The 25,414-nt window shown below is 40.8% G+C and overlaps 1 protein-coding gene across 4 annotated transcripts in view; it reads right to left on the reverse strand.

Moving 5' to 3' along the window:
* The window catches only part of Vcan (versican), a 105,317-nt gene that overhangs the window by 37,985 nt on the left and 41,918 nt on the right, over positions 1–25,414 (reverse strand). For 3 of the 4 annotated variants that reach the window (XM_033767828.1, XM_033767822.1, XM_033767825.1), the window contains exons 6-7: positions 24,364–24,657; positions 15,376–18,360 (exon numbers count right to left, since the gene is read on the reverse strand). In XM_033767828.1, coding sequence (XP_033623719.1) covers positions 15,376–18,360; positions 24,364–24,657 — 3,279 coding nt within the window. The remainder of the gene's footprint in view (positions 1–15,375; positions 18,361–24,363; positions 24,658–25,414) is intronic. The other variant, XM_033767827.1, reaches the window with a different exon arrangement.

Genomic DNA, 25,414 nt, shown 5'->3' on the forward strand with positions numbered 1-25,414 from the left:
TTTTTTTTTTTTTTTTTTTGGTACCAGGATCCAATTTGGGTCCTTGTGCTTATGAGGCAGGTGCCAGGACCACTGAGCTAAATCCCTGGCCCAAGCTGGATTATTTTTACCTTAATTCTACATCCTTCTCCTATTTAACTTTCACATGTTGTAATTAATTTTCTGTACCTCAATCTTATCCCACTCAGATATTCAACCTTTCAACTAGGTAAGCTAAGGCATAGAACTCAAACAAATGAGAAAGAGTTTCTGTCATATAGAAAAGTGAGATCAGTGCCTAACCCTAAAGGTAAGCTTTGTGCTATAAAAGAGGATGGGAAAAAAATGTTTATACTGTACGACAGAATGCACTTTTACGGTCTTTTGCACAAATGATTCTCTGGAAATACCACATTGACAATTTAATCACTAAATCAAGCAGTTTCTCACTGTTAATAGTATTTAAGATGAATAAGGCCAGGCTCACTAATAACTATTTTCTACAATTTCCTGGGATTTACCTGGAGTTTCTAAAACCCGCCTATCTGAAACTGCTCACATTCTTATTTCACACAAAACCCTGGTTTATTGCTTCATTCGGCACAAATTACACTAGAACTTGTGATGAAGAAGTGTTATACACAGGTCTGCCAAGTTCGCACCTATGTCTGCTTCACTCCACAGCCTTGCTCAGTTAAGTGGAGAAAGAATTTATAAAGAAATGAGACAGTTTGAGCATATGAAGACTCCCTCAAGCATGTCAGACCTTTTAAAAAATAATGGAGTTAAAATTAGCTAGGTGGCCACACTTCTCTAGCCAAACACAAAGATAAATAAGGAAGCAACTGCTCAATATTGTGACTAAACTTTTAGGCCGGGAGTAGGGTAAAGACACTCGTTATTAGTATAGATTCTCAATAAATTCCTCATTTTAAAATATAGAACTGATATAAACATATCCCACCATTTTCTTAGTGAATAATTACAGGTGGAGGGCTCATCACGTGGCTGTAAAATTGTAGGCTGGGGAGAAGCAGGCAGAGAAGACATTTAGGTGTGCCAATGCACAAACGTTCACATAGGAGGAAACTAACAGATGGTCTCCACGCTCAGTTAAATGAATTACTTTTTCTTGTAAATCAGTAATATCAACTCATATTAAGTCTGTTTGAATCTATTAACTAAAGACCATGGCAGTCACTTTAAATTCTCTATTTTTAGTCTCAGTGAGAACATTTCACAAATGGACAAAGAGCTGATAGTTCCTAACGTTCATACACCCTTTTTTTTTTTATTTTGGACCATCATTTTGGAATATCACACCAAAAACTCAACTGTTAGATCCAATGCGTTCTACTTGCTAACTGAAATAAATACCACAGTATGTCAATCGCAGCAATGTAAACATTATCAAACCTATAAAGTTTACATACACATTTTAAGCACAGCACTGCTCTGTACTAGGTTTTGCCTGCAAAATTAAATACACTATCACAACCACCGGGGCCCTGCTCAGGAGCCGGCACAAGACTAAGCCCCTCGGGCTGACACTGGCTTACTATTAAGCTCACAGCAGCTCACGTGTATCTTCTAATCTCTTCTCACACAAACACTGTGCCAACAAGTTAGAAAACAGGACTAACTAAACTCTTTAGCCTCATGTTGAGGGGAAACTTGCTGAGTATACATCACCCATAGTTAATTTAGATTAGGGTCCCTCCTCAATTACCTCCCAAGTATTTGATCAGATTTGCTTCAGAATGGCGAAAAGCAGCAACATTTTACCCAATTTAATCTTGTTTTCCATTGTACCCCAAACCCGGCAATGACCAAGGCGTTATCAACACACCATAATAAGCAGTGACTGAGAAGAAAACCTATATATAAATAATATGCTCATTTGATAAATAACATGGATTTTCTTTTAAAATAAATGTTATTGTGTATATCTGAGGCTTACAATGTTATGTTGCTATACTCATGAGTAATGAAATGATAACTATATAGAAGCAAACTAAAATATAATTTAACTTACTTTTACAAGAGCAGCTAAAATCTACATATGCAACACAAGTCCCTAATACAACATAATTCCATTACCTATGATCCGCATACTGTAGTCCCATTTTGTACCAAATGCAACTTGAGTAAAAAAAAAAAAAATACAAGAGTTGTGATTATTTGCTTTCTTTTACCAAAAGGCATGTTCTCACAAATGAGCAACTCCTGTTCACAGTGTTTCTTAATACTGGCTTAAAGCAGAGGGGTATGGACTACCAAGGCCTTTGAGGCTAAACTTTCTGCCAGTAGATTCTCTGCACACCAATGTACCTCTCGCCTTGTCGGTAAGTCTGGTTTATCCCCATACTACTCACATTTCACCCAAGCCTCTCTGTGGTACAGAGGGGTAGGTGATTTTCTTTCTCCAGCCGCAGGGCTGGCTGCCGAGTCCTGGCCTCTTATCCCTTCTAGCTCAGCGTGCCTGCTGTTCCTCTTTGTTTATTCACCCTCCAAAATCACCTCTTCATCCTCTTTCCTGTCACCGCCCTCACCCACCACAGGTATTATTAGCCAATTGTAACAGCTGTAATTACTGCAAACCGGAGAAGTTTCTTGGTGGCGTGTGGGAGGGGGGATGCCTGTGCCATTGTGCAGGCCGTGTCTGGTTCGGAAACCATGATCTGCTTTCTTTCACACCAGCAGAGCAACCTAAGAGGGTTATTGACATTCCAAGCTCTTAGACCGACAAGTCCTCAGAAAGGACTGCTCTATTTCAGAATTTTCCTCTAAGGATAATAGAACTTTTATTTGGATTTCAAAAGTCAAACCACAGAACTGTGTAGAGTGCACGTATAATCTTTTCTGTGTTTCCACGAGTGTATTTTAACAGCTTGGCCTTGGTATCCCGGTACCATGGTTAATAGGTTTTTTCATGGCGTTTCACACAAAGCTTTACTGCTGGCTGATCTCAGGTTTTTCACCACGTATTTGTAAGTATTTCATGGCAGAGTTTTGTAGACATGGTATAAGTCTTCCAGCCACACTGTGACAGACAGAAAACATAATTGCTATAATGCATCGGCAGCTAGCTAAATCTCAAGTTCTCTTTGGGGAATTTTACAGTTTAAATTTAAGAGCTTTTAATTAAATGTAACTTATAATCTGCTCTGCTAGATATATGAAGGTTGTATTTATTTAAATGGTTTTCATTTAATGTATAACAAAAAATTTTATTGGCTTAATTCAAAAATACATTAGATAGCTACACTGACATATTTAAGAAAAACTTGCAAAATTTAAAGAAAGTTCGAAATTCCCTAAGATATTTAAATTTCCAGGACTGGGGATTTAGCTCATTTGCCCCATACCTGCCTCACAAACACAAGGTCCTGAGTTCAATCCCCAGTACCTAAATAAATAAATAAAACAAATTTTTTTTCTTACAGACATATACCTATAGATTCAATAACCAGAAAAAATGTTTTAATTTCCTATATCTCTTATAAATTCTTAACGAAAATAAAATGCTAGCAGACACCTTAAGAAATGAAGAAAACTGACTGATTTTGACCAAGACTGTCTTAGATATCTTGAATCCTCAATGTTTTCAACATTTGACACATGAAAAATGGCACCAACTCGGTATGTTTTTTGAAAAACGGAGAGGTGTAACCATGATATAAACACGCTCCCCAAATCTTGCCAGATGTTTCTGCATCCTCAATTACTGCAGTGCCTGGATGTCATGCAGTATTTGACAATCCTCGACCCTCCCGGAGGTGAAGATCAGTACAGTTCTGTGACCCACATCTCCCTGCTACTTCTGACAGCTGGGGTTCACCTGGTCCACTGACCAAGCCTTTTCTTGATCAGCAAGTAACTCAATTCTCCATTCATTCATTTTACACTCAAAAAAAAAAAAGAGATAAGGTATGCATATAAGCAATACAAGTGTTTCTGATGACCTCCTGTAGAAGAGGCACACTACTATGGGAATGACGGGTGGGGATCACCTCTTTGCCTAACTTCACACAATCCTCAAATAACGCTGTTCTTTCAAGTGGAGAGAACATGTGAAGGTACAGCCCTCAAGTGCACTGGAGGAGACAGCACTGGTGTGGATGCTTTCAGCTTACGGAAAAGCTTACAGAAAAGGTTTCATAACTTCCAACTTCTAAAGCACACGGTTTCCTAGAGAGCACATTCAAGTAATGTTGGTACCTCTGAGCAATCTCTGAACAAGAAAAAGCTATGTGGAAAAAAGTAATCCAGGTAATTTAGGTTTGCAAGTTTTCTTTACAAGATAAAAAATAGAACAAATGTAAAAAAAAAAACAATAGAGCTGTGCTTTTATTATATTTTTCACTTTGGTTTTCTAATATTGTCAAATTGTTGATAAACAGATGATAAATGACAAATATAGATGACAGATTTTATCAGATAGGCTAATACCAGAAAAATGGTTGTGTCAGAATCAAGACTTCAGAAGTAAATAAAAGCTCAACTAAACTGAAAGGTCTCTCATAAATAGGTACATATAGTTCCTCTTTAGACCTGTGAATGACATCAAGCTACACTTTACAATCACCATTTTATTTTTAATTGTGCCCCTCCTTTGTTAAAAGTTTAGGAGCAGCTTGTGGCCCCTCTTTCCCCCAGGCTCTCTGGCTGGGAGCTCAGGCAGCTCAGCTGGCCAGCCACAAGTCCATCCCTTCCCTCAGTCTCCTGTCCTACATCATCCTCTGAGCTTTACCCGTGCAGTCAGGAAGCCCTCTGTCCTCCAGTTCATCTCGAAAGGCCTGGGCCCAGAATGGCCGTATCTTGGACACGCATGTCACAGGACTTAGGTCTCAGGGTTTCTCACTTACAAGTTTCCTAGTTGTTCTTACTTTTTGGTCTCATCTCCCTGTGTTCCATATTCCAAAGTTAAGGTAAAAGGATCTTCTAAGCAAACATCGCTCCTCCTGCTCCACCTGTTTCACCCCTCTGAAGAGTCTTCTTGGAAGATTATCTACCTGGTTACTCATACGAATGCCACTAAGAAAGCTCACGTTCTGCTTGACCAATACTTACCTCCTGTGAAAGATTTGTAACTTAGCTGAAGGGATTATAGTTCTTTGGCTACAAGTATTGCCTGGTCTGAGATACAACTAAAGAATCATACCTAAAATGCAAAGAGTAAATATTTTTGTAGCAATAAAAATCTAGATAATTTAACTATCCAGGCCCCATTTTAACACTTTTTTATCATTCATTTTCTTTCCAAATTCATATTGGCTCATACTAAAGCAATTGTCATTGCTTTTTCCTCAAACATAAATGCAAATTGAACAATACATAACCAAAAATATCCTTAAGCCATAAGCATATTTCCTTTTAATTCTCATGTTTGCAGGTAGAAATTAAGTGGGCAGAGCTAAGTGACTTTGCAATTCTGAGCAATGAAAATGTACTTCTCAATCTTCACTACGACTTTTGATGAAATTAAGATACTCCTGAAACTTAAAAATACATTCCCATTATATTGAACTCCACTCTCTTCCTTATTTACAGTTGCCGAGGTTTCTTAACATTGTAAAAAATGCACCCCAAAAATCTGACCAAAAACCCCAATTTCCCAGAGGTAAGACTGTGTCAGACAAACTCCTTTCCCCCAAAGTTGGTGATTGCAGCTTCAGCTGAGCTGGCCGGAAGTCACCTGGCCTCTCTGCAGGCCTGAAGTCTGCAGCTTCACTAGTGTTCGGCCACTCACTGCATGGTAGGCCCACCTGGGTGCATTAGAAGGCCAGTGTGTGATAAGCAAGTAAAAACTTACCCAAATTTAAGAAAGAAAACAAAAACTGCAAAGGCTCGAGACCCCCACTACAAATTCAGAGTCAAGCTTCGTCGTGGGGACACAGGGCTGAGGCTTCTGTCCCCCAGCCATGGTTGAGAAGCAACGAGGGCAGCACTGATGCATGGGGGTGTCCTGGTGCCCCTCAAACTACCCCACAGTTTGGCATCACAGGCCATCATGGGGCATCATCACTGTTGGTGCCTGGCTGATGCAGCCTGGGCCCTCTCTGGTAAACCAAGTCATGCCCGAGGGGAGGACAAGTGCCTAAGCTTTCCTCTGAAGTTGGTTCTGAGCTGCCCAACTCATCTTAACTCATCTCACTTTACCTTATCTTAACTCGTCCCATCATAGCTTCCAATATATGTATTACAGCAAGCTTTCGCCTGTATCCCATATTCCTCTGCTTACCAAATTACCCAGGTGCTTTCCCAGCTAAGTCATATGTAATCCAATTTTCTTTTCCCTGGACACATAATGGCTTGGTTCAATGACTTTATTTCAGTAAACCTCTAAAGGATGTGGGAGTAGGTGCGGGAACACAGAGTTTCCATCTCAGAATAGTTCGGTACATAGGCTCCCTACAAAGCCCAGAAAGGTAAGCTTTCAAGAGCGAAAATGGTACTTGTACAATATTCCGATACGTTCTCCAGAAATACGCATTATTGTTTTCCTTTCTCTCATCTTAGAAAAGCCAAAACCTTCACACGTTGCATATGGTTAAAGAAAGCAAACAGATACTGAAAGACACCAAGAATCTCTGCTAAGAATCAGCCAAGGTATTTACTGTAGACTAAATACACGTGTGGGTCAACAGGTCAAGTATGCCAGGGTGACACGGGATCTGAGTTTTGTACGCTTAGATTCTGAAATACAACTGAATTTTTCCTCTCTTTGAAGATATTTTCTGCTTTAAAAGCTTGTAGTTAGATCTTAAGTAATATATGGAGAAAGACTATATTCCTTGTATTGATTATTCTGAGTATTTAAAAGGCCCACCATAATAAATTTTTCTCCAAAGGATCAAGTCACTCATTTTAAAAATAATTATATCCTTCTTCTTGCCCATACGTTTTCCCCCTGTGTCATCCAAGACTGGTACCATTGTGTAAAGCAATAAAATTGATTTTCATTTGGCCGTATGATTCCCTAGTACAAAAGGATGTTATATATCACCTCAATTATGTTGTAAAAAATCTCAAAATACTTTGGTGCAAATGAAAAAATCTATAGGTATCAAATCACATCCCCTCGGTACCCTGTCTCCTATTCCTCCCCATCAATGACCCATTCTTGAAATTTTTCTATCAATGAAACCATTTTATATCAACTATTCTTGTACAGAAAATACTGGCCTCTGTGGAGGAATAATACTGAAAAATTTCTAAACTGCACAAAATAGAAAAGTGTTCTTTAAAACACAGTATTTTCAGCTTTACTTCATTAAAATGGAACCTCAGAAAGCAATTATTTTCCTTTAATTCCTGTTACTTCTCTCCCTTAGTTATGCCCTTCCCCCAAAATAGTCTGAACCCTGTCTGGACCTGTGAATACATTTTTACTGAAAGAGATTTTTTTGTTTTGTTTTGTTTTTTCTGGTAGCAGGGATTGAACTCAGGACCTTGTGCTTGTCAGGCAGGCGCCACACCGCTGAGCTACATCCCCGGCCTCATGAATACACTTTTTTACTCACTGAACAAATAAATGATCTACTATCCATTAAGCTATTAAGAGAAGGCCGTCACTGTGTTGAGAACTGAGGGCTTCCTTGAAGACACATAAAGGCAGCAGGGGATGTGCAGGCTTTTTATGAATATGTAAGCAGAGGCCAGGCCCAATACCTGGGGACATCCATACTGAAATTGTACAATGACCTTTTCTTTAGAGAAAAAATTTAAATTGGTAGTTCTCCAAATCAGAAGCCTGATGTTCACACACAAAAGAGAGCAGAAAGTTTTTTATACTTAGAGCCTACAGAACCAATGCTGTAGTTAATTTGGGTGGGGGTTGCTGGGGATTGAAATTTTATGTGAAAGCTAGAGCTGCCTCCAATTCATACTCAAAGCGGCATCACTGGAAGCCAACATGAGCACAGAGGAGTCACACTAAGATCTGTCACGTTCCTTAAGTCAATCAGGAACCAAGGTGCAATTAAGTAATGTGGTCCTCATACAATAAATCATCTTGAACTTGAAGATAATGCAACTTCCACTCGTTTAGTTCAAAACAATTTGTTTTCTTATGTTTAGAAATCTGAGGGAAAAAAATACACTCGATTTTAACCAAAAGGCTACCAGCAAAACAACTATGGTAAAAATTCCAGAGGCCGGGATGGGAGGAGCTGGTACTTAGAGATGCCCGTGTGCCGGGCGCTGTGCTCGGTGCTGTAGCCACTTACGCGGTGTGACTGTGTGGGGGTGGCCCATGGGAATAGCTCACGGGAGCTCCCCGAAGATAAGCTGCTCCCCGCAATGCCTTGTGGGTGAAGCAATGCATCCTTGAAATGTTGTGACAGCTGAGTCTGTAAGGACCCAGCACTTCATTCAAACAGTCCACAAACAGCAATGTTGACAAGAAATCTGAGTCTCCTCCTTCCACGACACCCACGCCCTTCTACATAATTTAGGGAGTGAGCTGCCCAGCAGCCATGTTCTTTCAGAATAGCATAAGGTGCTTCCAAGAAAACAGGTTCAGTGCAGTGTGAACACTGTAACTACTTAACTGTTCAATAAGAAGGTGTGTCATGTGCATGTGGATCTAGAGACAAATATGCACGCGCGCATGTGTGTGTGTGTGTGTGTGTGTGTGTGTGTGCAAGTGAACGCATATACATTTTCCCTGTTATGGAACCTCTGTGGTTTGGAGAGAGTTAGGAAGTCAAAGTTGGGAAATACGCTATATAAGAACAGTCCTTATATCGATCTTCTAATGAAAAAAATTCAAGTGAGGAAATGTAAACATTCCTGCATCCACACTGCAGACAGGCAAAGGAGAGACTGAACCTGAGTCCCCGACATAGAGCCCAGGCTCTGACCCAGATGCTTCAACATGCACCTGACTTAGGGTGTCACCATCATTTAAAGCAACTCTGACAGCCGTAGGAGCTCTTCTCCAAGTAGAGTTCATGCCATGGAGCCTTGGCCATGCATGGTTCTGAACAGCGGCGGAACCACTAAGCCAATTCCCCGGCCCGGGCGTGCACGGTTCTGAACTGCAGCCCCACAGGGGAATATATTTTGAAAGTTAAACACACTTCACTTGCAGAAGATGCCACCTTTATCAAACCCTTGGAATCACTAGTGCTCAGGGAGGTGTGAGGAAGTCAGCTGAGTATCTACCTTTGGTCTCCATGAATCAGTTTCTGGAGTGCTGGTTAGAAGAACAGCTGGCTATAGCTGGGTTTTCCTCACCCCACTGATAACCCCCGGTTGAGAACCAACAGGCAAGCGAGTGGTTTCTTTTTACTCTACCCTTCCAGAAAGGACTGGCTTATGTTTCTGCTTCTTCTGCTTCTTCCTCTTCCTGGACTTCTTTTTTGAAATATACTTTTAACTTTCTACCTTCATCCATCCCTTCTTTTGCTGATCTCATCAGTTACCCACAATTTGCTACTCCACGTTACCTACTGTGTAATCACAGTCTTTTGTACCACAGTTACAGTTGACTATTAATACTATTGCTTCCCTGGTGTGCATCGAAAGGCTGGGGTGCACACAGGCTGGTGTAAGGTCCTTCTGCCCACCTCTCCTTTAATACCCATCAAAGGACTGGGCATGCTGGGCCTGGAGCTTTACCTAAAGATGAGTCTGTTCTCTTCATTTCTTTTTCTTCTTCTTGCGGTGTGTGTGTGTGTGTGTGTGTGTGTGTGTGTGTGTGTGTGTGTGCGTGTGTGTTTGTAGGTGGAGCTAGTACAACTATCGCTGAGCTACATCCTCCATGCTTTTGATTTTTGAGTTAGGCCTCACTAAATGCCCCAGGCTGGCCTCCAACTTTCCATCCTCCTGCCTCACCCTGCAGAGTAGCCTCTGCCTCACTACCTGGAGATAACCCTTGACTGCTCTTTGCCGGAAGGTGGTGTATGCATCTTTCCCAAGGCAGCGGCCTTTTGCACGTCTGTCTTTGCTCCTACCACTTTGATAGTTTTGATAATGCAAAGTTGTAATTACTAAAGGCTATTTCAGAAACTACTGAGTTATTTGAGGAAGAAGAAAAGGCAGTTTCCCTTGGCTATGGATGCAACACCTCTTTTGCTGTTAAACTTCAAATTTGAAGCAAACACTTTGAATTGTTTACATTTTTGTCTCAAGATCAGTGGGCTAATAAAATTATTTACAGAACAATCTCAAAACTGAAATTCTATAAGTGCATATATGTGTCTACGTGTGCACACTTGTTATATATGCAAAGTGTTTCATTTGGGATTGTTTTAAAGAAGCAGTCTACAGTACAGTGTTATGTTCAGTAATAATTTTGAAGCATTAAGGTCTATTTTTGTCTTCATCATTCTAAATAAGCGAGGGAATACAAGCAATGTCTGACTTTAAATGTATTTGAATAATAGAACAAGAGCTCAGTCCTTTTGAGGACTTAGGGCAGCCAAAGAAAGATGAGGAAAACTCCTGCTAATTTCTTGCAGAAAAACAAAAGTGCTTCTCTGGCAGTAAAGCCACAGGCAGAGCCCAGCAAAAGGGGCCACGTATGCTCCCAAAATTCTGCAGCAGAGAAGTGACCCAGAGCCGGAAAAGCAGCTTACCAATTTCAGCACAGGTATCTGAGTGTGACACACATAGTCCTCTGAATTAGCAGGGCCTGAACTGGAATCCTACACTCTTCACAAACCAGTGGCCAGCTACTGAGAAAGCAGCCTTGCCAAAGCTCTAGCTCTTTCAGGAATTTACGGATGTGGAGGCATCAGAGCCAGCAGGGAAGGGGTACCCATTCCTTTGTTCATCAGAGGAGAAAGTCCCTTCACTACAAAAGTGCTCCCAAGAACACCAAGGCTACTAGACCCACCGCTGGGAGCTAGACCCTGTGTCTGTGTGCCTGTCTGCTTTCCCCAGATTTGTCTCTGGCTTTCACAGGTGTTCAGTATGGGAAAGGTGGTCGGACCCTCCAGAGAGCCCTTGATGGTCGCTTGGTGATTTAGTTCCACACCGACACATAGCACCCTGAGCTGGAGTTCTGCATTCTCTTGCTGACACATAGGTGCTGGTAAGACTGAAAGCACATTTGCTTCATTGGCTTCACTTAGCACTATGCAATGCAACTACCCAAAGGTAAATGTTAGTAAGTGTGCGTCCTTATCCTGGGGTAGAGGTATAGATAGCCAGAACAATTTCAGACAGTTTTCCTTTAAAAAATCAGTTCATTCAGGAATAAGTGAAGATTTCTGCTTGACATGATGCAACTCCCTTTCCAGCTATGTGTTGAGGTGTGCACTTGGCTAGAAAGTACCGGAGGAGAGGAGGGAGTGACTCCAAGAGACAGGCTCCTGTCTGTCCCCTCAAATATTAACCAATACGGATACTCATCTATCAAGCTACGAGGACCCTGCATAAAGGGACAGTTGAAGAAAGGAGTCTATGAAAAGATGAAAATAAAGTGTTTGTAGATGGGGAGGGGAGGAGGGGGTGAAGGGAGGGCGGGGTAAGGGGAAAAATGAGAATCAAGACTTGTCATGTAGAGGTACAAGATCCCAACAATGAATGTAACTGTACTGTACCCCTAAAATGTACCAATAAACTCAATTAAAGCTGAAAAAAAGGAGTTTGATCTTCTAATATAAAAAAATCTCAAAATAATTTCCTATATAAGGCTCTTTAAAATTCCATAAAAATGAAAAATTTGAGACGTTACCAAGCTGTTTCATGAATTATCTTACATAAGCGTCACCTTTTAAAGAGCAGTGACTGACTGCACCATCAATGACATAAATACCAGCGACCACCAACCAGACAGCACTGCTCTTGGTGCCAATGTCCTAAAACCCAACATTCGGAAAATAAACTTGTCGTTTTATGTCAGTTTCCCAGATATATAAAAACAACGTAGAGGAGATTAATCGGATGGGAGTTATTTCAAAACGACAGAAACAATGAACTACACTTCCCCATAAAGATACTGAGAAAAATCGTTCTAATTTAGAACCCAAATATTATGTTCTCGTAATCTAGCTACTCTGTAATATCATTACATGCATAATTTTATCCAGAGCTCAATCTTTAAATCGCTGCAGTTTAGCATTGGCTTTACTCCTGCCTTATCTTACATTTGGGTAGATGTAAGTCATAAAACCAGTTTTAAAACATGAAAGAAACCACCTAACAAGACGGCATCAAACAATGCACAGTTAGTTGTTATTTAATATCTACATATCCCTAAATTATCATTTGACAAAAACGTACAGGTAAATTGGTTTTAAAAACATTAATAATTCTATTACATTAACTTGTATCATTTCAGATGATTTATTGGAGCATTCTTTTAAAAAAAAATCTGGAATCAAAGAAACTCTTCGGACACATTCCAACCCTGAAGCCTTTATCCATGTTCACAAAGAAACCTTTCGATAATTTTTTTCCCAACTGCAGGTGTGCAAATGACTCCTGAAACAGACAGGAGTCGAGTTTTCAGCATCCCCTGAACCACTGTTAAACACACCCCATAGCATTTTTCAGCTCATAAAACTTTTATGAGCTGAAAAGTTCCCTCAGATTTTCTTAACTGCCAGCTCTCACTGCCCTCCAGCAACAGCAGCCTAAGTTGTTATTAAGACCCCATTTCAGCAAATACATCGTAAGCATGCCCTGAGTAGCATGTCTTGTTTCATGGTATTAAAAAAAGAAATCAAGATTTATATGACTTGCTGAGTGAAGAAAAAAATATGAATGTCCTAGCAGAGTGTAGCATGGGTGGTATTTTAGCTTACATAGATACACAGTGGATGTAAAGGTCAGTTCTAGTCAGATGAATTGATTTATACAAGTTCACACATGAAGGCCAGGGATTTAGCTCAATGGTTCCACTGCCTGCCTCGCAGGTGCAAGGACCCGAGTTCAATCCCCAGTACCAAAGAAAACAAAACAAAACAAAAAAACAAAACGAAACAAGTTCACACATGTATCAAAGATTTTCCAGTCTGGAAAGTATTCCTTGATACATTAAAAAAGTTGGCTTTCCAGGCATATGTGCACTTTCCCCTTTTAATTTATGCACCTGCCTTACAACTCATTAACTGTACATCTGCTGTAGGGCTTTTCCTTGCCAAAGTTCAAAATGTTGGAAAATTGAATTTCTCAAAGAAAACAAATGAGATTAGAGTAAGCGAGCTCAGTGTCTTAGGAAGGCAATAAACAATGTTATTCATCCTAAGGAGAATAGCATATGTAGAACACACAAAAATACAGAGCATAGGTTAATCCAGAGATACACACCCTCCTGCGTGCACGTGTGCAAGCGCACGCGCACACACACACACACACACACACACACACACGGACACACTCTGTACCCTGCCTAATGCAGGTACCAAAGTACCCCACAAAGGTTTCTGGCCAATAACTATCAATAAAAACCAAAAATTAGTTTAAAGGCGGAGCATGGATGGTCCCATGGTTTATAAATGGAGAAAACCAAACAAAAGTCCCCAGGACCAGCTGAATTAAGTTCGCACACTTATAAATACACACCTTCATAAAAACTGTTTTAGGGTTACACATCTGTCTGAAGTAACCATTTATAAACTTACTTTTTTATGATAGCCAACTTTTCTAGGAAAACCGAGTTTCGTTTTTTTTCCATTTTGTAACTGATTGGCCTAATCTTAATGTACAATTTCCCATTTAGAAGAGTTGTTACATGCAGAACATTTTTACTGTGTTTTGTGTTACCAGATCAACTTAGTTATTTATATGAACAACAGAGTAATATAAATTGAGAAAAATCTCTACACAGTAGTTGAAATACTTTTCAAATCCTCAACTGAAGTATTTGTAGTAATTTAGTTCTCCCTTCACTTTTTTTATCAGTTATATCTTTCTGTCTCTTTTCTACTTCTGCTGAGAGCAATCCTCTTTCCCACTTCTTAGTAACTCCTTTCTTTTCCACTTCAGTTCTAAGAGACAGAATGCAGAAGAGGAACCACGTTACAGTTTTCAAGAAATAGCACCTGTAGCAAGGGAATCATGTTCCTATCCTAGCCTCTCTAAACTGTACTGAGAGGTAGAGATCAATACTGTTCATACCAGGAGGATATGCTCTTATCTGCTATCTGTCCTCATGAACTCATGGACACCATTCTGGACAGCGGAGGTGGAGGGAAGCAGTGAAGTTCCCACCCACTATGCTGGATGCCAAATGGCTTGACACCGAAGCCAGCTGGCTGCTTCCAACAGGTGTACTCCCGAGAGTGCTACTGAGGAGAGCAGTACTGTTCCCAAGTGGCGGATTGCATCAGTAAGAAACCCTGAGGTCAAAAGATGGTTTTCCAGTCTGGCTTCTTAGAGCCAGGTCAAGGGCAAATGGGTGTTTATTCATTTATTTCTTCTATCAGTTAGAATACAGTAACCTGCTCAAATCAATTATCCTAACTTCTAAATTAAAGAAACAAGCAAACCTGGATTGATCCATCAAACTACATGTGCAATATTGTCTCAACCCAGCTGACCAAATGTAAAAGATGGTGTGGTCTCACCTTCAGGCAAAAGTAAATGATGTTTGATAGCGGCAACTGCAATAGTAATCACTGTCAACAAACAGCTTTTAAGATTTCTGCCAGAACGCTAAAACATGTGAGTAAAACAGAAGGCATCATAAATACTTCAGAGATAAAACAGTTAAGTCGCAATATAAACATTCTAGCCTGATTTTAGGACACAAAGGTATACTTACATATCTACCTTCTGAAATTATGTCTGATACAATTAGAGCAATGCCTAGAACTAGGCTAGATTGTATTTGTTCTAAATAGTTAAAGCCACACGGAAAACATTCAAAAGGAACGGGTTAAGGGTACGCTGAATTTGATCAAAATAACATCTAAAGTACAGACGTATTGCCCACCCCACAAGTTATATAATAAATCTATAAAATCCTGGAAGAGAAAAACCAAGGCAAACCTTTGAATGTCTTTCTGTCCACCCTAGGCATATGCAAAATCGGTTTAGCTGTTCACAATGTAAGTACTAAAGGTTAATAGTTACAGAACGATGGGATGTTAAAACAGTCTAGTGCTACACTTGAGTAGTAATGCATGGAAAGACACTGAAATTAAAACATCTTGTTCTGCATGTTCTGAAGTGATGTAACATGATGGTTTGGTTATATTAGATGACAAAGCAGGGCTTCTTATGACTTTTAAAATAACACTGCATCTAACATTACTCCAAATTGTTTAACATATTCTTCCAATCGTTGTACAAACATATGAAGCTAATACATTTTTTTCACACTCCAGGTATCTTCTAATGACAGCGTTTGGTATGTTGATTTTTTTTTCCCATAAGTAGCTTTCACTGTAAAATTCTGATTGCTTTGAAAGGCATGTCTAGAAAGCAAAGACTTACCTGTCTTATTTTCTCTGACCTCAATAATATAAACATTTATGTCATGATGGAATTTTGTCCCCTCTGGGGGTTGTAGAGTGGAAATTGCCTGAGGTCTGAAGGCCTCTTTGCCTTCTTCCGTGGGTGGTCTTTGGGGCTGTGTGGAAGGGTGACTTGTAGTCTTGAAATACTCTCTGTTGATATCTGCTTCCGCTTCCTTAGCTGAGAGATCAACAGGGGTAGTGGGAGGAAGGGAGGCTGAGAATTCTCCGATGAGCATCGTGTCCTCAGTGGTTTCCTCACTAGGTTCCCTGTCAACGAGAAGGGGTTTCTCAGTGGACACTGCAGAGGGCTTCGATGCTGAAGTGGGGTGATGTCCATCTCCTGAACCGAACGCAGTGGTGATATCACTCAGAACTGCTGTTTTCATTGTTGAAAATTGTGGTAATTCTGTGGCTGGGGGCTTTTCAAATAATCCTGAGCCCAAATCAATATAATCCAGTGATGTTTTCTCTCTTTTTTCCGTAGTGATTTCCTCTGTAAGGGGGGTGACCCGGGTGCCAAAGGAACTCAAAGATGATGTGACTTCAGTTGGACCACTACCTTCTGCTTCGTGTTTTTCTTCAAGCTCTGGACTTACAAACACCTCTGGCTCGATGCTTGGTATCACTGTTACCATGTCACCCGCTTCCACTTTGTGCTCAGTCACAGCACTAGTTGGGTGCTCAATTTTCCCAACTGGGGTTGTTTCTAAAACTGGGCCTCTCTCCGGACTTGTCACCAGTCTCTCCTCTGGGATTGTAGATGCTGATCCTTCACCCTCGTCTTCGTCCAGCAACGTTGTTGCCTCTGCGGGCCCAGCCACTGTCGAAGTCAGAACATAATCTGGTCTCCGGGCAGTTTGTTCCTCCCCAGGGAATTCTTCCTGAGCTGCTTCCTTCGAGGTCTCTGTGGTCCTTCTCAAAGTTTCAGGTGCCACAGTTGCTTCCAGGTGCGGCTGCTCAATGACTCCAATGTCTGGAGAGGGTTCACCCAGAACCTCACCTTCTGATGGAGAAGAAGGTGCTAACTCTCCCCATTCTGTCTGGGGAATTACCAGAAGAGGAGTGGTGTGGGAAGTGTCCGCGTAAGTAGTGGGCTCCAGGGTGCTACTGTAATTCATAAATGCCAATCCTCCCACATCTGAAGTATGTGCAGACGAGAGCACAGTAGACAGTGGCTTAGAGCCATCTATGACTTCTCCTTCACCCAATGCACTTCCTTCCATGGTGGCATAAACACCTTGGCCTTCTGTGCTTGTGGTACGTGGAATTCTGTCTTCAGTTACAGAATCCCTCAAAGTTGACTTTTCTGCAACACCTGCTGATGTAGTTGGCTGGAATTTAACTGTGAATTTCCCATCATCTGTCGAGTCTTCCTCGGTAAACATTCCCAATGGCTTTTCAGTACTGTCTGGAAAAGGGGTGAATTCATCTCTTCCATTTTCTGTGAAACTTGGGGGTTCTTCACCCTTCCCATTTGCCCCCATAGTGGTAAGTAAGACTGAGGGATGTTTTGGAGAGCTTGTCTGTTCTGTGGACTCTAAAAACGTTAATGTTGCATTTTCCTCATCCCATGACCATTTCGATACAGTGACCACTTCCACACTTAGAGTACTGTGGGTCACATGTGGGGCTGTAACATCTTCATCCTGCTTGGGAGTGTCTTGATAGATATCTGTGTCTAATCCACCGAGAATTCCCATAGTGTCTTCCTCCACATCTCTTGCTTCTGTTGGCTTCACACTTGACTCCGTTGCTGTCAGTGCTGGGGAATCAAAAGATGTGGTCATTTTCACAGAAGATTCTGTAAAAGTGATTAGCTCTGAGGAAGATGTAGAGACCCTCACTGCAGAGAATTCTTCATCCGTGCTACCTGTGAATGGATCTTTGGTGACCTCTCCTTGTATTCCATTATGTGTATAATCGTCAGTTCTCCTTTCTGGTCTCAGCATCTCTGTTCTTTCTCTTCCTTGAGTCATTTCTGTTTGTGACAAGGGATGTATAACTGTGGATATTCCTTCTACTGATATTTTATCACCCGAATAAGGAAATGATTCTACTTCTGTAGTGCGCTGTGATGGAAAAGGTGTAGTAAAGAGAAACTGCCCAAATGCATCTTCAGTTATTGGACCATTTGTTTGTTTCTCTTCCCAGCTGAATGTGGCTGATCCATCGTGCTTAGGCACAGTCTCAGGTAAAACAAATGTGGGTGCTGACACTGACGTCAAGTCCTCTGAAGTCTTTGACACTGTAATAACCTCTGGTATCTGGTGAAAGACCAAGGTGCTCTGACCAGATCTCATTGTAAATGTTCTGTCTTCACTATCATCTTCTCCCGAGGTGAATCCATAGTGATTTGTGCTCTCCAATTCAGGAACAGTGCTTACAGTTGGGCCTTCAGTTTTGGATTCCAGTTTCATTTCCGTGGATACAAATGGTGCTTTGGTTACCGACAATCCCTTGGAAGGAGTGTGCTTTGAGATTTCCATGAAGGTTACCAAGGGACCCACTTCTATCTGTTCAACCTGTGTCACCGATTCTTGCGTCTGAGTGTCTCCCCTGACACCATCCCACGAGTCAGTGGCACGCTGGGAGATGACAGTTGTACTTCGGAGCACTTCTTCCTTGATTTCAGATATATCTGTTTTTCCAAGTGGTCCAGAGGCGGAGGGTGACCAGTAGTCCGTCTCCTGAGACTCCTTCGCACTCTCAGCAGGAGTGGAGGGTGCGACAGTGGCTAATCGGTTTGTGACAGGCTGAACCTGGACTGGGGCTTTCTGTTCAAAATTAATCATATTCCCTGCAGGAGGGAACCCTGTGGTAACAATAGGCAACTCGGTGACTAAAGGGATGATTGCCGTAGTTCTTTCGAGGACCATTTGTGTTTCTCTGGATAAACTGGGTGATTCAGTTTCTGCGAGGATATTCAATGCGGTGGTTGGAGCCTCTGATATATTCTGTTTAGCTAGAAAAATAATTTCAAAGAGTTGATTAGACAAGTCACTCACAAAAAGGCTGATGCCCACTGTTTGTGTATTTTTGGATGGGCCAAAAGTGTTCTGTGATGGAAGGAGATCTAAAAGCTATAACCCAAAGACACAAAATGGAGCAATTGGTAAGTTGTTTTGTACTGTAAGGGTTATACTTGTTTTTTACTCACAGGTAGGAATGACTGTCCTTGAGGGAAATGAACATTAAGTATTTCTAGGAAATGAGAGGTCCAAGAAAATACAAATGCAGAGTGTGCAGAAAATGGATAGTTTATTGATCAGAAACTACAGTGGCAACTTGAAACCTAGTAGGAGAACATGGTTCTATCGTCACTCTGGAGACTACAGTACCCTGCCGCTAGCTTTCTCCACGCACTCCCGCCTTCTCCAGTGCCGTGTCTTGGGGGAAAAGGAGTGCCTCAGACTGCAGAGCAACAAAAAAGCCACATCAAACGAGACGGGCTCGCATATGAACCATTACACCGTCCACAATGTGGAGACGCCCATAAAACAGGACATTAAACTTTTTAATACCACTCTTCATCTGTTTCCAGGTGCTGGACATTTCGTTTTCATCTTCCTTTCAACTCTGTGGGCTTGTTCCTAATAAATGATCAAGTGTGTCCGGCAGAGGCCGGCTGGCGTGTGTTGTAGTCCTACACTGTATTCTGTGTTCTTTCTATGCACCGTGTCTGTACCTCTTCCGAGCTTCGGTCCCAGTCTTGCTTTAGGACGAAACATAAGCATCCAGGAAATAAAGCACCCACATGAGCTATTTTAGATCTGTAATCACAAATCATTTGAACAACCCCGAGCATGGGAAAGAAGAGACTCAGGCAATGTATAAAGTCACCTGTCCGCACATAAAGATTGATGCTTAAAAACAAATCCAAATTTTTGAAAATCAAAAATGAGTTGGCAGTGAACTCAGAAGAAACTACTCTCAAGAACTCCACAGTCACTGTTTCACTGCAGCCTCTCTGACTTAAAGCTGGGTATGCGAGTATATGCTTGCTCTCCCTGATAAGATGTGCAATATTTGCCAAAACTAAAATATCTAGTGTCTTCCGAGGAATCGTCTCCAAATGGGAGCCCTTAAAAAATAAAATTGGGTACCTTTTTCCTCCATGCGTCCTGTCAAAACCTAAGGGCAAAATGGTGTGATTTTATTGTAAATCAGGGTACGGCAGCAATAGGTTCCTTATGTTTTGTCTGGCATGTGCTCTTACTAGCTCATTCCCCAGACAATTTAAAAGCCTAGATTCATCAATTTATAATGAAAACTCGGTGTTCACTGCATTATTGTGCACTGAAATACTCTTTAAAGCCTCTCACTATGTATCCCTTTATGAAAACAAACTAAACAGAAGAACTGGGATCTTTAAAAAAACACATTTTTGCTCCCCTTTTAAGAAAAGCTTTCTTTTCGCCTTTAGTCCACTTTGACTGACAAGAACAACTTAAAGATTCAAAATGTGCTCAACTATTTTTCTTTTAATTCAATTCTCTATCCTCTGAAATTCCATCACCGTTACCTCATTTCACTGCCAAATTTCATGTTTGTCTTAGAACTGCATTCTTTGGGGAAATAGTAAAAAATATGTACAGAGAAAGCTCCCATGGAAACATAATACAAACTTTTAGAAAACTGCATATTAGAGAAAATTTAATCATAGTATTATTAATAACAACAAAAAGGCTAATTTTACTTATTTCCCCTGAGCATTCCCGTGGCTGATGAAATTAACTTAAGGTGATACACATTAAGGCCAAACAAGGGGCTATGAATCAGCTCTTCTTCTGCTCCAAGACAAGTTCCCCACTCTACAATGCTATGAAAATATTTTTATAGCGTTTTGAAAGTGGACTCAGATTTTAAAAACTAAATAAACGTATATCATTGTCAATTATTACTGTACAGCTTGCAGTGGACTTTCTTCTAGCCTTACTGTGCAGAAAAATGATGGCAATATGTCTCAGGGAATCTGCCTTCCAAAGCCAGGGTTTATAGGACCTTGTTTTCAGGAGGAAAAAAAAAGATTTTCAATAATTTTAGAGCCCAGTTTTTAAAAAATCTGTTTACAATTAAGTTAATTAATTCTACGACTTGGAATGAAAAACCTCAGACTTCCTTTTGGGGCTGGGTGGCTTTTGTGTCAACCCAACAGCTGACTTCCATCTCGACTCTCTGTGTTGGATCATCTCTGTCATCTGTTACAGCTGTTCCCCCCCAAAAGCACAAATATCTACAAAGAGACATCTTAGGAATAAATGCGGCTGTATCGCAGATGAGTATCATAAAGATGAAAACGCAACTCTGGGTTATTCTGCAAGGTCCCTCAAGAAGGTGCGTTCCCATGCACACATTTTGGTCTTGGAAAACTACCAGTGATCCTTCAGCTTCATTATTGAGGAAGCCAGCAGAACTCAGAAATGCGTCTTTTCCCACAAAAGTTCCCTTCCAACCTTTGCAGCTGTCTGCCACACAGATGTTTTCCATCACTGTACTTATGGCATTGCATGTTCTATAGACTCTTCTCTAAGCTTCTGGTGCGAGACATTAAGCAGATTTTCCTAATAAAATGTAAAACCCTCTTTGCACATGATAGTCAGTTTAACTCATACCTCACACTACCTACCTTTTGGAAAAGGGCTGCCTCTAAGTTAGCCCTTCTATATTAAAATAGATACACATAAATAAGTGTAAGCATATGGCAAGTGCAGTGGATATTCACTAGGTTGACTCTAGATTCAGAGTTGAGGAAAAGGATCAGGTTGAGAGTGGGCTTAGAATTCAAACTATCTTTTAAAAGCTTTGAGTAAAAGCCAACTGATTCCAGTTTAATAAACAAGAAAAGGATTTTAAATACAAGTTAGGGAAAGACTCGTTTTGTCACCTGGGGCAGATTATGCTTTCAGGCAAAAAAGCAAACAAAACAAACAAACAAAAAAAGATAACGGAGCGACTGGATGAGAAGGGCAGGCCAGCTTTAAACATGGATAGATCTGTAGATTACATGTGAAGTAGAGGGGACTAATTTAGCCAGCTCCAGATCACTATTTCCACTCATTCCAAATTTACTCAAATAATAGGATGTAAAAAGCAGCGAAGGTTCAAACAGGGATTATACGATCATTACAGGTTTCAATTAAAATTTCAAAACAAGGAAATTGCTTCCATTGGAAATGTAGAGAGGCATTTAAACAACTGTGCTCAACAGAAAAGGCTACTACTTAGATTTCATGCTCAACATAAAAATGGATTCAGATTCTAATGCTGCAACTCTTAAGATAATTAGAACTATCTGGGAGTGACGAATATAAAATATTAGCCTGGGTCATCTAGGAAATATGCCTGTGGCTCTTCTTCCTGGGGTCATCAACAATGTGCAAAGTGAGATGCTCATGAGCCTTGAATGAGTTTGATTCACCTAGATTTGGGATATACAGTGTTACGTTCAATGCCTCGTGTGTCTTTCTAACTTTCACAGAGCTTCCTCAATTCTGAGACCAAAGAAAAATGAAAAGCATACAGTGCAGTTTAATCATCAAGGGAAAATCGGAAAACTATTTCACAAGGTTATTCATTTACCTATTTATCTAGTCCATGAATCAGAATAAATTCTAGCTGTCCGTATTATCAGTAACTGTAAATGTGTTATTCAGTGAGTATATGAGGAAAGAAGAATTATAGCAAACGAGGATTTGGAATGTTCATTCACGAACGGGCCTTAAAAAACAGACACGCACTTTCTATATTTGATAAAGCAAATGAAAAAATGTGGGTTCATTTCCAAGTTCCTCTGCTTAACCAGCCAGCTGCTCATCATTGAAGCCAGTTTGGAACTGCGGCTGGGCCACAACTCATAAACTCTGCCCTACAGGATTTTCTCACTCCTGGACTATGTGGGAAAAGAAGGCCAGAGTGGAGTCCTTTGGGAAACGCACATTAAAAGAATCTTTACAAAATGTGTTAGAAATTTGGGAAGCTGTTGATACTGTGTGTAGTTTAAGGAAGGCATTTATGTCATGGCTAGACTTTGTTAACCTCTTGTGTGCTGACTCGATTCTTTTATATGATAAGGTCTTAGGGAGGAAAGAATGAACAAAAATCGGGGCTCAAACTTTGGTAGAAAAACACCAAAATGTGAATCCACTCTGTTTCCAAGTTCTATACATTGAATGAATTAGCAAAAATAAATAAATCAAGGGCTGCGGAGTTAGTTCAGTGGTTCCACCACTTGCCTAACAAGAGAGCAAGGACCCAAGTTCAATCCCCAGTACCAAAAAAATAAATAGATCTAAACCTACAGACCTTTTTTGCATTTTTAAGTAGATTTTTAGTAGGTAGTTATTCTATTTAAATCTAAACACATTGTTATTTCATGCATTCACATGAATTTTTCATTTAAATAAATAATTTAAAACACAGTAGGTTGAATTTTTAATAATAATCTGTGTGGCTACAGATAGGCCTTGATTTCAAATTTACCCTCAGGGAGAAAGGCATGTTGTTCAAAAGTTTTCTATTTCCAGTTTTATAATGCACCAGAAAAATAACTAAGACAGTCAGGTTATTCTGTCCCTTCCCTATTCTGGGGTCTCCAACTCCTTCCTCCCACACGTTAATCTGGTTTCATTCTTCATTCCTTTCCCCATTTCATGTAAAACTGATTTTAGAGCCTGACTTACTCGAAATCTCGCAATTCACTGTTGTGACCATGTGGCCTAAAGGAATGTGTATCGGTCTGCTCGGAGGATACGGCTTTAGTTATTGTTGTTTTCCTGAAAATGACTAGGGAAGACTGTTGTTTCAGGGCCTGAGAATAAGAGCTAGAGTTTCCTTTGGCTGGCACACATGGAGCTAATACACAAAACACAACTCTAACAGGAAGCTGAGTCGGGTGGGTGGGAGCAGAGGCATCCGAAGGGAGAAATAAAAGCTTTGCGTTACACCGACATCCACTGCGCAGACTACTTTGACATAACAGCACTGTGGATTTCGCTTTGGAAGCCCAGCAAACAATAGCCAGTGTACCTTCCTCTCATTGTAGTTCCACGTTTCCACAAGATGTACGGGAAATTTAGTCAAAACTACTCATGATATTTCAAAATCTCTCTCCTCTCTCTGTTGGACATATGCAAGGTCACCAGAACACTGAATGCTGTTTCACACAATAATGACCCTGGGGTAGCTCTTACGGTAAGACTCTAGATGACTGGCTTCTTTTAAGCCTCTGTAATCATGATACTGTATCATGCAACTAAAACTGGTAAAACAATTTAAGGACAACTGACAACTTAAAATAATGATACAAATGTTGAAGAATGTTACTTAAAACTGTTTTAAGTGCGAAGTTTAACAAACATACTCAGTATTACATGTTGCAAAGAGGACATAGTGTACTTAAATCATTAATTATTAAAAGGCACATATTCCATTACTTGAAATAAAATGAGGTACATGAACGTTCTTATCAATACCCCAGTTCCCTCTTAGGGAGGAAAGGGACAGTATGAATACCCATGCCAACTCCAAATACTTACCTGCGATCATTGAAATTTAATGTCTCCACCATTACAAAGAAAGAGTGATATCAAAAAAGACAAAACAACCAGGATTCAAGGACTGAACTGAGCCACTCTCAGCCTCAGCGTCATACTGCCAAGCATAACCTGCCTGTAAGGACGGCCACTAATACAAAGCAACCATTCAGAAGTCAGCTCTGTGACACTGAGTGGAGCCCAGCACGTGACACCCCTCCACCCCTCTAAGAAAGCATTTCTTAGACTTCCCCTTGCTTGGAGCGCCTCCCTGCCACTCAGTCCGCTTGCTCTCAGAAGTCCCTGAACCCTTCCCATTCCGTGAGCACAACCCTTAAGACCTGGACTCCATCCCCGTGGCTAGCTGAACACCAGTGCCTTTGAAGTATTTTTTTTTTAATTCTGTAATTTAAAAAAAGATATCAAATACTTACGTTTAAAGCAGTAGGCATCAAATCTGCTATCAGGGGTAGGGAAGCCTGTCTGGTTCTCAAAACGATACAGCGTTCTCACCCCAAGCAGACCACCTCCACACTGGGCCCTGGCCACAGTCACCGGGTGGCGCACGCTGGCGTCCTGAAGCCACCCGTAGTCACACTGGTCAAAGCCACTCCTCCAGGCTGCGTGCAGCTCCCCCACAGTGGCCAGCCTGGCATCCTGGGCTTCGCACGCTTCTGCGGCCTCCTCGAAGGTGAATTTGTTGAGAGAAGTAGTGTGGAATACTTCACCTGGAAGGAAAAAGGGAAGAGGAAAAGCCTTAAGTTCTACTCTTCATGCCTTTCCTGTCCTCATAAATATGGAGAGGGGAAATGTGAAACTTTTTCCCTGGCAAGCTAGCAGCTTCTGACACCCTAGAGCAACAAATATGATGGTTACTTTGGTATAACTGTAACAGATATTCCTTGTTTAATGATTTACCTGCTCAACGACTGTTCAGACCTGCCATGGAGGCACACGGGCCAGACTTCTGATTGGTATTTTGGTTTTGTACGGCTTTGTACATCTTCATTATGGAGCCTCAATGTCTTTTTTTTTGTAGAGTACTCATTGTTCATACAGTACTGTAATTTTTGTTGACTGCACTGTATGGTACTATGGCTTAGTGTTGTTATACATTACAGCACTGCATGTAAGAGTTACTCAAATAAAGCAAAGCCATCAAGCTGGAGTTCCTCTGAGCATTTCTCTGTTCTGATTATTATAGTGTACATACTACATTCAACTCCTCATTTACCAACCAATTCATTTAACAACCTAGTAGGGGAAAGTGGAGTCAGTAATTAAATGAGAAGTATCTGTAGCCTATTGTATTTTATGCATGTTCACTGAGCATGTTGTATAAATAAGCACAGTATTCATGAACAGACAAATGTCCGCAAAATATGCATTCTTTATATAACGTCTGCTATCAAGGAAAAGTAAGCTGGGGCCAGGGATTTAGCTCAGCGGTTCAGTGGCCTGCCTTGCAAGCACAAGGACCTGAGT

The sequence above is a fragment of the Fukomys damarensis genome, unplaced genomic scaffold (assembly GCF_012274545.1).
Source record: "Fukomys damarensis isolate Sample0158 unplaced genomic scaffold, DMR_v1.0_HiC HiC_scaffold_3, whole genome shotgun sequence".
NCBI lineage: Eukaryota > Metazoa > Chordata > Mammalia > Rodentia > Bathyergidae > Fukomys > Fukomys damarensis.